This window comes from Scomber scombrus, chromosome 12 (assembly GCF_963691925.1).
Source record: "Scomber scombrus chromosome 12, fScoSco1.1, whole genome shotgun sequence".
Lineage (NCBI taxonomy): Eukaryota > Metazoa > Chordata > Actinopteri > Scombriformes > Scombridae > Scomber > Scomber scombrus.
Window position 1 is genome coordinate 29,793,467 of NC_084981.1, and position 15,000 is coordinate 29,808,466.

General features: G+C 40.6%; 4 protein-coding genes across 4 annotated transcripts in view; 2 read left to right on the top strand and 2 right to left on the bottom strand.

Moving 5' to 3' along the window:
* Positions 1 to 4,641, bottom strand: part of LOC133991870 (protein NLRC3-like) — a 13,763-nt gene extending 9,122 nt beyond the window's left edge. Inside the window, exons 1-5 of the mRNA XM_062430465.1 lie at positions 4,480 to 4,641; positions 3,394 to 3,405; positions 3,084 to 3,188; positions 1,111 to 1,340; positions 1 to 979 (exon numbers count right to left, since the gene is read on the bottom strand). The exon at positions 1 to 979 is cut by the window's left edge and continues 876 nt beyond it. Of these exons, the coding sequence (XP_062286449.1) occupies positions 1 to 979; positions 1,111 to 1,340; positions 3,084 to 3,188; positions 3,394 to 3,405; positions 4,480 to 4,625 (1,472 nt within the window). The 5' untranslated portion in view covers positions 4,626 to 4,641. The remainder of the gene's footprint in view (positions 980 to 1,110; positions 1,341 to 3,083; positions 3,189 to 3,393; positions 3,406 to 4,479) is intronic.
* The window catches only part of LOC133991890 (uncharacterized), a 527,851-nt gene that overhangs the window by 434,859 nt on the left and 77,992 nt on the right, over positions 1 to 15,000 (top strand). The gene's annotated exons all lie outside the window — the stretch shown is intronic.
* LOC133991866 (NACHT, LRR and PYD domains-containing protein 14-like) overlaps positions 1 to 15,000 on the bottom strand; it is a 721,507-nt gene that overhangs the window by 333,328 nt on the left and 373,179 nt on the right. The window lies entirely within an intron of this gene.
* On the top strand, positions 7,406 to 13,750 carry prorsd1 (prolyl-tRNA synthetase domain containing 1). The gene is made up of 4 exons (XM_062430494.1): positions 7,406 to 7,620; positions 8,930 to 9,055; positions 11,895 to 11,984; positions 13,353 to 13,750. Exons 1-4 carry the CDS (start codon positions 7,540 to 7,542, stop codon positions 13,563 to 13,565), a joined length of 510 nt encoding a protein of 169 aa, XP_062286478.1. The 5' UTR covers positions 7,406 to 7,539; the 3' UTR covers positions 13,566 to 13,750.

Here is a 15,000-nt window from a genome sequence, read left to right on the forward strand (position 1 = left end):
TTCTTCTTCATCTTTGTCTGAACCAGCAGGAAGTGTGAGTACATGTCAGTCAGGGTCTTGGGCAGCTCTCCTCTCTGGTCTGTAGTCAACATGTGGTCCAGAACTGTAGCAGTGATCCAGCAGAAGACTGGGATGTGACACATGATGTGGAGGCTCCTGGATGTCTTGATGTGTGAGATGATTGTGCTGGACTGCTCTTCATCACTGAATCTCCTCCTGAAGTACTCCTCCTTCTGGTCGTCAGTGAAGCCTCGTACTTCTGTTACCCTGCTAACACATGAAGGAGGGATCTGATTGGCTGCTGCAGGTCGGGAAGTTATCCAGGTGAGAGCCGAGGGAAGCAGCTTCCCCTCGATGAGGTTTGTCAACAGCACGCTGACTGATGACTTCTGTGTGACATCAGACACGACCTTACTGTTGTTGAAATCCAGTGAAAGTCTGCTTTCATCCAGGCCGTCAAAGATGAACAGAACTTTACAGAGAGTGAGCTTCTCTGCTGTGAGCTTCTGTAATGTTGGATAGAAAACATGGATCAGCATGAGCAGACTGTACTGCTCATCTTTGATCAAGTTCAGCGACCTGAACGAGAACAGAATCAGCAGACTGATATCTTGGTTTTTGGAGCGCTGTGCCCAGTCCAGAGTGAACTTCAGCACTGAGAAGGTTTTTCCAACGCCAGCGACACCGTTCATCAGAACCACTCTGATGTGTTTCTGTTGGTCAGGTAAGACTTTAAAGATGTCCTGACACTTGATTGGAGCGTCATGGAGGGTCTTCATCTTGGAAGCTGTTTCAAGCTGCCTCACCTCATGTTGGGTATTAACCTCTTCACTCTGTCCCTCTGTGATGTGGACCTCAGTGAAGATGCTGATGAGGAAGGTTTTAGTTCCTGCTTCATCAGTTCCTTGAGTCACACATTCACATGTGCTGCTCAGGCTGATCTGATGTTCATCTAAAACCTCCTGCAGACCACTTTCTGCTGAAAGAGAAGAACAAAGGTAGAATGAAACAGAAATCAGTGTGACTGTTAATGTTCAGCAGGATAGAGGAGGTAGATTCCTGTCCTGATTTCAGAGATGATGACATCAGCAGACAGATCTTCAGTCTTACTTTGTACAGTGCTGGTCTGACTGTCTGTCTGCAGTCCAGGTCTGGTTCTGGATCTTTCTGCACACTGGGGACAGGAGGAGTCTCCTGATGAAGCAGACTGGTCCCAGTATGAGGTGATGCACTGTTTGCAGAACCAGTGTCCACAGCTGGTAGAGACTGGATCCTTCAGGACGTCCTGACACAAAGAACAGCAGGACAGCTGCTCCTCCACAGAAACAGCCCTCCTCTCCCTCTCTCTGTGGACATGAACACATTCTTTATGTCACATGACATTAATGGAGGCCAACCGACAGCTCACAAGCTGCATGCAGCTCTTTCCCCACATAAACAGTCCAGACTGTCAGTATTTACACACTTACACAGTTTCTGTTCTTCAGCCTCTGAGATTCAACACATTCAGTTTGATATAAATAATATATAGTAAGATTACAAGAGTTCAACAGTAATTAAACAGAGACAACAATGTGCCAGCAAAGACATAGAGAAGAAGAAGAAGAAGAAGACTGTAAGCTAGTAAACATGGATGTAAACAATGCAGGATTTAAAATAGATGTTTGATGAGGAGGGAAGTGGATTCAACACATTAGTTAGACCACAAGGAGACACACAATGTGTTTTGGTAAGTAAGTCAATGTGAACATGACTTTAGTCTGTTAACAAGAAAACTCCACAGGCTCCTTTAAGCTACTCTGAGCCATTAAAAGTCAGGAAAAATAAGCAGGAGGAAACTGAGCCAAACAGAAAAGTCCACTAGTGAAAAATAACAGACTGCTGCTCTTTTGTGTTGTGCTGCTGAACAGAGAGCTCTGCTAAATATCTTCATAATGCATCTTTTCATTAGTGTTTCTCTCTCTCTGTGTGAGTGTGATACAACAGTTTGACACATTTGACTTTTCCCAAACGTTAAACGTCAGACTCAGTTCCTCTGTACAGGGACACTAAGATATAAAATATCTGAACTGAAAACCAGGATGAAAATACAAACTGAACTAATCAAACAAGGAACAGGAGGGAAGATACAAGAGCAGTCTGTGAGCTGATAGGCTGACGGTAACACTGAGAGCAGAGCAGGAACACAGGAGGGAAACACAAAGCAACAAGAAAACCAAAACCTGTAATGCCCTTTCCACCTGCCTTAAAGCTCCCTGGTTCATCTTCAGCTCATATAAAATGCAGCAGCTGGGCTGATAACTAGGACTGGCCTTAGATCTCACATCACTCCTTTTTTAACCTCACTGCATTGGCTGCCAGTGAAGTTCAGGATCAATTGTAACATTATTTTAATCACTAATAAGGTCTACACAGACTTTGTAAACCCTCCATTAGATGAGCTGAGTCTGTTAACTGTTATAAAGAACATTTAAAACCCACTTTGTTAGGAAATCCTTTCTATAACATTGAATAACTTGAAGGGTGAGCTCTGCATGGTGACTGCTTGCTGTATGCTTTCTGTGTTCATATGTTTGTTATGTCTGAATGTATTTATGAATGTTTTACTTTATATTTGTATTCTCTGTTTCTTTCTGTACAAATGTTGTAAAGCACTTATAAAGAACAACGTTTTTACTTATTTAACTACATGTTTGAGAACACGAAGTCTGACGTGATATGATATAATAATGTATTTACTGACAGTTAAACTAAAGGCACTGCTGCCTGATGCTGGACTGTCACATTAACTTGTTCATGTCTACAAAGAAAAATAAACAATCTGACCTCTGCAACTTAACCTGTATTAAATATTGGTTCAAACAACTAATAAATATTTCAGAACATCAATCAAACACTCTTTCTACTAAATGAAAGATATAAACAAAGAAATAATGCAGTCAATGCTTAAAGAACTAAATATTAGAGACTGAATTTTTATAAACTTACAGAATTATAAAACAAATATTGTTGTAATGTAGATTATCAAATGATATTAAACTGAATCATCTTCAGGTCAGTTTACAGTAGAAACAGTCTCTTACTTTGTGTCTGAGGGTCCAGGTTCATTACTGAAGTTTGGAGGACGACCTTTAGACCGGTCACTCTTCATAGACAGACAGCTGGACTCTGGAAACTCTGCTCTGTGTCTGTGGAAACAACAATTATTTTACACATATCATTAGTTCTTGTTAAGATCAGATGTATCATGAAACATGTCACAACATGTGTCTTCATCTGCTCTGCTGTTATATGGGATGCCCCAGGGCTCAATCCTGGGTCCTATTCTGTTCTCTCTATGCTTCCCTTGGGTCAGATAATCAGTCACTTTGGTCTATAGCCTATCATTGTTACGCAGACGACACTCTGCTATATTTACAGTAAAACCTGATGATTTTAGCAACTTAGACACTCTCCACTACTGTTTAGCTGTGACAAAGGACTGAATGTCTCTCAACTTCCTTCAACTAACCTCTGACAAAACTGAGCTTCTCATTATTAACAACAATATATATTATATTTGATTCTTAATTGAAATTCAAACACCACCTGCCTTAAAGCTCCCTGGTTCATCTTCAGCTCATATAAAATGCAGCAGCTGGGCTGATAACTAGGACTGGCCTTAGATCTCACATCACTCCTTTTTTAACCTCACTGCATTGGCTGCCAGTGAAGTTCAGGATCAATTTTAACATTATTTTAATCACTAATAAGGTCTACCCGGGGACCCAGACTTTGTAAACCCTCCATTAGATGAGCTGAGTCTGTTAACTGTTATAAAGAACATTTAAAACCCACTTTGTTAGGAAATCCTTTCTATAACATTGAATAACTTGAAGGGTGAGCTCTGCATGGTGACTGCTTGCTGTATGCTTTCTGTGTTCATATGTTTGTTATGTCTGAATGTATTTATGAATGTTTTTACTTTATATTTGTATTCTCTGTTTCTTTCTGTACAAATGTTGTAAAGCACTTTGTAACCTGTGATAAAAAAAGATGTTACATAAATAAAGTTTAACTTAATTACATGTTTGAGAACACAAAGTCTGACATGTGGTGTTAAATATCAAATGATATGATATAATAATGTATTTACTGACAGTTAAACTAAAGGCACTGCTGCCTGACGCTGGACTGTCACATTAACTTGTTCATGTCTACAAAGAAAACTAAACAATCTGACCTCTGCAACTTAACCTGTATTAAATATTGGTTCAAACAACTAATAAATATTTCAGAACATCAATCAAACACTCTTTCTACTAAATGAAAGATATAAACAAAGAAATAATGCAGTCAATGCTCAAACAACTAAATATTAGAGACTGAATTTTTACAAACTTACAGAATTAAAAAACAAATATTGTTGTAATGTAGATTATCAAATGATATTAAACTGAATCATATTCAGGTCAGTTTACAGTAGAAACAGTCTCTTACTTTGTGTCTGAGGGTCCAGGTTCATTACTGAAGTCTGGAGTATAACCTTTAGACCAGTCACTCTTCATAGACAGACAGCTGGATATTACAGACTCTGCTCCGTCCTCTTCTTCCTCTTCTTCCTCCTCTTCCTCCTCTTTCTTCATCTTCTGGAGTCTGAGAGGTAAACCAGTAACACTGGAGACACACACACATACACAGTATAATAAACCCAGTCCTGCCTCTCAACTTAGTAGCTTCTTATTAGTTTACATGACTTTAACTACAACCATGTGTGTTTTCTAGTCATCACAAAGAGAAACTTTGACTCTGGTTTAAATCCAACAAACAGACTTCAGATAAACATGTGTGTGCTTCTTAACTGTGACTTCCCTCTATTTAGAGGCAGCAGTGAGTCACGTTACATCGCTGTGAGGACGCACAAACCAGGAAAACAACAACAGGAAACAACGTTTCAACACCTCAAACTCATCATTTCATATTGTTCTGACACACTTTAATCAACTAAACAATTAATGTGATAAATAATTATCAGGTTGATCAATAATGACAGTAATACTTATTTACAGTCCTGATATTAACACTCGCCTGCCTCAGACTTGCTGTTTTCCTTCTTCTGCTCTACTGACTGTGAAATGGCGCCTGACTGAATACTGTCACTTCCCCGTTTGTGTGTGTGTGCGTATGTGTTGGTTTTCAGGCTGTTTCTGATCCAGACTTTCATTTAATGTAAAGAGAAGTTTATCTTCTTTGTTGTGTTTATAATCTGAAGTGAATTTTGTGCAGATATTTAATTTATATAATAATTTATTATGAGCTAAACTAAACTTTTTCTTCCTCTGAGAACATTTCACCCCTGATTTAAAGTTTAAACAGAAAATACAACAAAGGGCATTTTTCAGTGTTGCATAAATCAGACCATTATTATCGGACTCTGACTCAAAACGTATCATTCATGCCTTCATTTGTTCCCATCTTTACTTCTACAAATCATTATTTACAGTCCTGATATTAACACTCACCTGCCTCAGACTTGCTGTTTTCCTCCTTCTGCTCTGATGACTGTGAAATGGCGTCTGACTGAATACTTTCAACTGTAACTTCCTGTTTTTTTCTTCCTCTTTACTGGAAGTCACGTGTTTACGTGTGTGTGTGTGTGTGTGTGTGTGTGTGTGTGTGTGTGTGTGTGTGTGTGTGTGTGTGTGTGTGTGTGTGTGTGTGTGTGTGTGTGTGAGTGTGTGTGTGTGTGTGTGTTTATAATCTGTAGTGAATTTTGTGCAGATTTTAATGTATATAATAATTTATAATGAGCTAAACTAAAGTTCTTCTTCCTCTGAGAACATTTCACCCCTGATTTAAAGTTCCTTCATTGGCTCCACATTCAATTTACAATTTATTTTAAGATTTTATTCATATTCCTGACATATCTCTGATCCTGATCCTGATCCTGATCCTGATCCTGATCCTGATCTTGATCCTGATCCTGATCCTGATCCTGATCCTGATCCTGATCCTCACTCTGTCCTCCTGGCCGTCCCTGGACCTGACCTTTGACCTCTGGATCAGCCTCACAGAGATCAGGGCATCAGACACTTCAAACAGAACCTGAAAACTCTTCTTTTTATGGTTGATTCATAATAATAAATAGTAATAACTTTATTTGTATATTAGTGGTGAGCATCTCTCCAATATAAGATGATCTGATACGTATCTAGATACATGAGGTACGATACGATTCAGGAACAATACATTTTAATATGAAACGATTTGGTGGGATTTGATGCAATCTGATCTTCTTTGTTTAAAGTAGACATTTATTAATCTTACATTATAAATTAACATAAGTCAGTCATATAAATGTGGCATTGTTTACCTTCAACTAGATATATTTTATAAAATACAAGAACAAGAAGTTTGGTTGTTTTTGTTGTTTTTGTTACCCACCGTAACCACAAACCAGTGAGCGATGTCACGTTGGCTACGTCCATTTATTTACAGTCTATGATGTTTGTGCACTGCAGGCTTCAAGTTTCCACATCACACTGTTGTACGTTGCATTGTGGATCACAATTGGCTCCAAACTAGTTGTGATCCTGCTCGTAGCCCCGCCCATTAAAGCTGGATTTTCAGTGAGCTCAGAGAAACTTTCCTCCCTCAGCAGATGAATGAAAACAAACTCTGTCCATACATCATTCTGCACAGAGAAGAAAAAACATCCAACTGAAGGAAGAAGAAGAAGAACACATGATGTTTGGGAGGAAGGAGACTTTAAAGACTTTAAAGACTTTCTCCTCCACACAGAGACAATAACGGACTCACAGATGTCTGGAGATGTTAAAAACTGACAGGTGTACACACAGACCTGATCATGGACAGATCATGATTCCAGATTTCTATGTGACAATAATAGATTCTTTGTTCTGTATCATCAAATCAAAACAACTTTTTCTCCACCATCATTGCACAAAAGTAGAAATTAGCAGAAAACCAAATGTCACAAAACGGTAAGAAAAGACATTTAACACTGGATGAAACTTTGTGAAAATACAAGGAATAAAATATTAAAAAAGATTTAAAACAATTTAAAATAATTTAAGACCAGTTTAAAAAATAAATCGCCTGTTTTGTCCATTAATGATGTATGAAATATGGGATGGATTACTATTTAAATAGATTTTTATAATGTTTAAGGCTCCACATCTGGTGTCTGCATAGATTCAGATTGGCCTATAGATCAATCAATCAATAACACTCAAAACTTTTTGGGTTAGGGTTTATTTAATTTCATGGGTTTAAAACACAGAATCTAATCTTATATGTGTGCAACTTTAATATTAAAGTAAACCGGTTGTGTTAATGTTATATATTCTGCAGACATGAAATGAGTCCACTAGATGGCGCTGATGCAACAAGTAAAGAAAAAACTCCAAATAAAGAAGAAGAAGTCTCCTCTTCCTCTGCTCGCAGCTGTTTCTGTCACTGACTCTCTCTCAGTCAGTCAATGCTTCCACTTTAGTTAGTGTGTTTTTAGGTTTTTATTGAAGCTCTCAGGTATTAAAGATGTCCGGGGAGCTGCGGGCACAGCTGGAGGAGTTTCTGCAGACTTTAAACATCCAGACGAGCTGCGTGGAGCATCCGCCGGTAAAACCTGAACCTGCACAAACACCAAGGAGCTGAAAGAGTCCAGATATTACTGTCAGGGAATAAAACATCAACTGTGATTCTCCTGAAAGCAAAATACCACTGTTTGCATGAGTGCTTGTAGCTGGAGAGAAGAACAGCATTGAACTACAGTTAAATATCCGCTATTTCTGTGTTTCTTTGCTTTCTGTCGGCTGTAAAAACATCTGAAAACATGTTTGCAGACACTGATTAAATCTTCCGGGTTTATGCTTCAATTCGGCGTTTTTCTTTACACACAGAAGCTTTTCTGTAAGTGTAGTTTCAGCTTTAAGAGGCGGCGTCAGCGCTAAAAATCACCCACGTGGACACGTTAAAAAGCTCAAATTTAAAGGAAATAACAGCTAAATATCAAGTTACATTAAAGCCGAATTTACCATCACATCCTCTGGAGCTGAACCAGCGTGAAGACTTTTTATCTTAGTCTTTAATTTTCTGAGCAAACACAAGACAAACTTAAAAATGGAGATTTTTTAAAGGGAATCTGGCTCCAGAGTCTCTGCAGAGCTTAAAACGCCACGTATGAACAAACACGTCTGATTCTGAGTGAAATATAAACTTTATTTATTAATTTTTAACTGTTTCAACTTTCTAAAGTGTTCAAACTTTTATTTTAAACTGTTGGGTTTCAGAAAGTAAACGCAGAGACAGAAAAATACATTATGTTCAGTTTAATAACCAGTCTGACCAGTTTGTCCTGCAGTAACCTGATGCGCCCAGCAAGTGTCGCCAGAGGGTCAATTATATAAAATAGATAAAAAATAGATTTAGATAATAAATAGAAGTCTAACTGTTGTCCCCATAAATCAGTTAATGTGCAAGAAATGAATTCAAATGTCATATTTTTCAGTACTTTCATTTATTTCCATATTTTACTCATCTTTTCACATATTTACTGCCCTAATTAATTATTTTGGCATATTTATTCCACATCTGTATGATAATGTTAGTGTCACATAACTGTCAGACTTTAACTTGTATTGGAGTATTTTTACACTGCTGTAATAATACTGTTACTAAAGGGGTGGACATAATAACAGAAACACCTCTCTGTCAGTCCCACAGTAAATAAACTGACTAAAGTAATAAAAATGAATACAATTACAACAGATTAGAAATAAAATAATGAATTAAAATTGAGTAAAAGTCGAAATTTTGACCCCACAAATCAATGAATGTCCAATAAGTGAATATAAATGTCGTATTTTCCAGTATTTCTTTCATTAATTTCCACATTTATTTATATTTTTGTATATTTTGCCTCCTGCAGGTGTTCACAGTGGAGGAGATGATGCCTCACCTGCAGGAAGTCAGCGGAGCAGTCACTAAGAATCTGTTCCTGAAGGACAAGAAGAAGAAAGGACTGTGGTTAGTGTCTGCTCGCCACGACCGACAGGTGAGCTTCACACCTTCACGCTCCTTCATACACTCCTTCACATTCCTTCACACACTCCTTCACACTCCTTCATACACCTTCACACTCCTTCACACACTCCTTCATACACCTTCACACTCCTTCATACACTCCTTCATACACTCCTTCATACACCTTCACACTCCTTCACACTCCTTCACACTCCTTCATACACCTTCACACTCCTTCACACACTCCTTCATACACCTTCACACTCCTTCATACACTCCTTCATACACCTTCACACTCCTTCACATTCCTTCACACACTCCTTCACACTCCTTCATACACCTTCACACTCCTTCACACACTCCTTCATACACCTTCACACTCCTTCATACACTCCTTCATACACTCCTTCATACACCTTCACACTCCTTCACACTCCTTCACACTCCTTCATACACCTTCACACTCCTTCACACACTCCTTCATACACCTTCACACTCCTTCATACACTCCTTCATACACCTTCACACTCCTTCACACACCTTCACACACCTTCACACTCCTTCACACTCCTTCACACTCCTTCACACATCTTCACAATCCTTCACACGCCTTCACACACCTTCACGCACCTTCACACTCCTTCACACACCTTCATACACCTTCACGCTCCTTCACACACCTTCACACTCCTTCACACACCTTCACAATCCTTCACACTCCTTCACACACTCCTTCACGCTCCTTCACACACCTTCACACACCTTCACACACTCCTTCACACACCTTCACACACCTTCACACTCCTTCACACACCTTCACACTCCTTCACACACCTTCACACACTCCTTCACACACCTTCACACACTCCTTCACACACCTTCACACTCATTCACACACCTTCACACACCTTCACACTCCTTCACACACCTTCACACTCCTTCACACACCTTCACACGCTCCTTCACACTCCTTCACACACCTTCATGCACATTCACACTCCTTCACACACCTTCATACACCTTCACACTCCTTCACACACCTTCACACACCTTCACACTCCTTCACACACTCCTTCACACACTCCTTCACACTCCTTCACACTCTTTCACACTCCTTCACACACCTTCACACTCCTTCACACTCCTTCACCCTACTTCACACTCCTTCACGCACCTTCACACACCTTCACACACCTTCACACTCCTTCACACACCTTCAAACACAGTCACACACCTTCACACACTCCTTCACACTCCTTCACCCTACTTCACACTCCTTCACGCACCTTCACCCTACTTCACACTCCTTCAAGCACCTTCACACACCTTCACACTCCTTCACACTCCTTCACACACCTTCACACACCTTCACACTCCTTCACAAACCTTCAAACACCTTCACACTCCTTCACGCACCTTCACACTCCTTCACCCTACTTCACACTCCTTCAAGCACCTTCACACACCTTCAAACACCTTCACACACCTTCACACACCTTCACACTCCTTCACACACCTTCACACACTCCTTCACACACCTTCACACTCCTTCACACTCCTTCACACACCTTCACCCTCCTTCACCCTCCTTCACACTCCTTCACACTCCTTCACACTCCTTCACACTCCTTCACACTCCTTCAAACACAGTCACACACCTTCACGCACCTTCACACACCTTCACGCACCTTCACACACCTTCACACACCTTCACACACCTTCACACTCCTTCACACTCCTTCACACACCTTCACATACCTTCACACTCCTTCACACACCTTCAAACACAGTCACACACCTTCACACTCCTTCACACACCTTCACACACCTTCACACACCTTCACACTCCTTCACACTCCTTCAAACACAGTCACACACCTTCACACTCCTTCACACACCTTCACACTCCTTCACACACCTTCACACACCTTCACACTCCTTCACACTCCTTCACACACCTTCACACACCTTCATACACCTTCACACTCCTTCACACTCCTTCATACACCTTCACACTCCTTCACACTCCTTCACACTCCTTCATACACTCCTTCACACACCTTCACACTCCTTCACCCTCCTTCACACTCCTTCACACACTCCTTCACACTCCTTCACACACCTTCACACACCTTCACACACCTCCACACTCCTTCATACACTCCTCCACACTCCTTCACACTCCTTCACACAGCTTCACACTCCTTCACACACCTTCACACACCTTCACACACCTCCACACTCCTCCACACTCCTTCACACTCCTTCACACACCTTCACACTCCTTCATACACCTTCACACTCCTTCACACTCCTTCATACACCTTCACACTCCTTCACACTCCTTCACACTCCTTCACACTCCTTCATACACTCCTTCACACACCTTCACACTCCTTCACACTCCTTCACACTCCTTCACACACCTTCACACTCCTTCACACACCTTCACGCTCCTTCACACACTCCTTCACGCACCTTCACGCTCCTTCACACACTCCTTCACACACCTTCACACTCCTTCACACACTCCTTCACACGCCTTCACACACCTTCACACTCCTTCACACACCTTCACACACCTTCACACTCCTTCACACACCTTCACACTCTTTCACACTCCTTCACACACCTTCACACGCCTTCACACACCTTCACACTCCTTCACACTCCTTCACACTCCTTCACACTCCTTCATACACCTTCAAACACCTTCACACTCCTTCATACACCTTCACACACCTTCACACTCCTTCACTCCTTCACACTCCTTCATACACCTTCACACTCCTTCACACACCTTCACACACCTTCACTCCTGCCATCACATTTACCTGCTGCATCCCATCATCCTCTCTGCTCCTCTGCAGGTCAACCTCAACGATCTCGCCAAGAAGCTCGGCGTCGGCAGCGGGAACCTGCGCTTCGCTGACGAGGCGGCCATGCTGGAAAAACTCAAGGTGGGGAAATTAAAACGATCATCCAGGACTGAAAGAAAGCAGCTGATCAGTTTGAGATTTCTGTTATAAGTTTAATATAATTAGTTTTCCATATGAACTACTGTAAAATGTTTGTTAAAGAAGTCAAATTGTAAGGAAATTTTCTTTTATATAGTGTTAAAAACATACTTTTAAACATTATTTTTAAAGTTTTAATATAAAATATGCAAAAACAACCGCTTTATCAGGTTATGAGATTAATCTGATTATCTGGAAAACAACCTGAATAATTTACAGGAGCTTTTAGGAGAGAAAGAGGGAAGTATGGAGAGATGTACTGATACATGGATGGTTTGAGTCGGCTCATGAACTTTAAAGAAATCAAGAAATAAATACAGAATAACATCAAACAAATGAGAGTAGTTCTTACACTGAGGCTCAAATATTTTGGCTCAGTGACTAATAAGTGTTGGTAAGATGATGAATTCATAAATCAGTTAAACTAGTTTTAAAAGCAGCATCAGGTTTGTTAAAATGTACATTTAGTATTTTTGTTGGTTTTATATCATTTGAAGTGACATTTGCACCATTTTTTACCAAAAGTAAGACTGAATGCTCCTGAAAATGTCAAATGGTGTAACCACAAAATAATGATACATATTACATATTTTATCCTCCTAGAGAGAAAGAAAGAAAGAAAGAAAGAAAGAAAGAAAGAAAGAAAGAAAGAAAGAGAGAAAGAAAGAAAGAAAGAAAAAGGAGAAAATAGGAAAAGGAGAAAGAAAGGAGGAAGAGGAAAAATAAAGTAAGGAAGAGAAGAAAGAAAGAAAGTGAAAGAAGAAAGAAAGGAAGTAAGGAAGAGGAGAAAGAAAGTTTAAGGAGAAAGAAAGAAAAAAAGAGACAAAGGAGGAAGAGAAGAAAGACGAGAGAAAGAAAGAAAGAGGAGGAAGAAGAGAGAGAACAAGAAGTAGGAGGAAGAGGAAAAAGAAAGAAAAAGAAGTTGGAGGAAAGAAAGAAAGAGAGGAGAAGGAAAAAGAAAAAAAGAAGAAGTAAAGCAGTCAGGTTCCTGATCTCCATGGTAACCCAGAGTAAATGTAATATGTAGAACAATTGTATTCCATTACCTTTATTTAATATAAAGTTATAATGTAAGATCATGCCAAACTAGTTGATATGGTGTTTTATTGACTATTTACTGTTTTAAGCAAGTTGAATTATTTGGTACAAAGTTTTTATGGTTACACCACTTAGACATTTTTGCCATAATCCTCTAATATATTCTCTCAAAATGGATTAAAAGCAGAAATTGACTATCAGTTAATCATTTAATTCAGTTCATTGGTTGTTTGCTGTCAGAACTGAGCTGTGAGGATGTCTGTCTCCTCTCAGGTGGGTCAGGGCTGTGCCACGGCTCTCGCTCTGCTCTTCGATAAAGATCACAGCGTGAAGTTCGTGTTGGACCGCGACCTGGTGGAAGGAAGCCACGAGAGGGTCTACTTCCACCCGATGACCAACGCCGCCACCATGGGCCTCCGACCGGACGACCTGCTGCGCTTCCTGAAGGAGACGGGACACGAGCCGGTTCTGGAGAGCTTCGAGTAGAAACCGGATCAGGACGAGTGTTGTCTGATCATTAATGGACCAGAGATCAATCAGACCACATTTAATCCAGTTCTTCTTGTTTTAATTGCTCATTTATGTTGTTTACCAAATATATGTCAAAAAATCACTATCGGAGTATTTTTACAATTTTTACTATCTCTCTCTCTCTCTCTCTCTCCTCTCTCTCTCTCTCTCTCTCTCCCTCTCTATCTCTCTCTCTATCTCTCTCTCTCTCTCTCCCTCTCTATCTCTCTCTCTATCTCTCTCTCTCTATCTCTCTCTCCCTCTCTATCTATCTCTCTCTCTCTATCTCTCTCTCTCTCTCTCCCTCTCTCTATCTATCTCTGTATCTCCCTCTCTCTCTATCTGTCTCTCTCTCTCTATCTCTCTCTCTCTCTCTGTCTCTCTCTATCTCTATCTCTCTCTCTATCTCTCTCTCTATCTCTCTCTCTCTCTCTTGATCACGTGTCCTGATATCTGGTCAGGATCTATTGAACTCATTTAACTTTTAGGTCAATCTTTACCACGTGTATGAGGCATGTAATACACAGACAGGCCACTAGATGGTGCTGTTGCTATAGTTACGGGCCATGTTGATCCTGCTGGAGACATTGTTAAAGTTTTATTTTTTGCAGTTCTATTAACCTTCCTGTCGTCCTCCCGGGTCAAACTGACCCCGTCTGTTTTGACTGTTCCTTCTTTCCTTCTTTCCTTCCTTCCTTCCTTCCTTCCGTCTGTCCTTCCTCCCTCCTTCCCCTCTCTTTCCTTCCTCTCTCTTTCCTCCCTTCTTTCCTTCCTCCATCCCCCTTTCTTCCTTCTTCTGTCCTTCCTTCCTCCCTCCCTCACTCCTTCTCTTTCTTTTCCTCCCCTACCTTCCTTCCTCCCTTCTTTCCTCCCTTCTTTCCTCCATCCTTCCTTCTTTCCTTTCCATCCTTCCTCCCTTCCTCTTTTCATTTCTCCCTCCCTCATTCCCTGCCTACCTCCTACCTTCCTTCCTTCTTTCCTCCATCCTTCCTTCTTTCCTTTCCTCCCTTCCTCCCTCCTTTCCTTCCTTCTTCCTACCTCCCTCCTTTCCTTCCTTCTTCCTCCCTTCCTTCCTTCCCTCCTCCTTTCCTTTCCTTCCTCCCTCCCTCCCTCCTTTCCTTCCTTCTTCCTCCCTTCTTTCCTCCCTCCTTTCCTTCATTTCCTTCCTTTCTTCCTCCCTTCCTTCCTCCGTCCTTTCCTTCCCATCCTTCTTCCTCCCTTCCTTTCCTTCTTCCTCCCTCCCTCCTTCCTTCCTTTCCTCCCTCCTTCCTTTCCTTCCCTCCTTGACTCGAGGACAACAGGAGGGTTAAAAGGTTTTCAGAGGTTATATATATATATATATATATATATATACATATACATATCTATAAGGATAAACTTTATTGTATAAAATAACGTCAGTGAGAATATA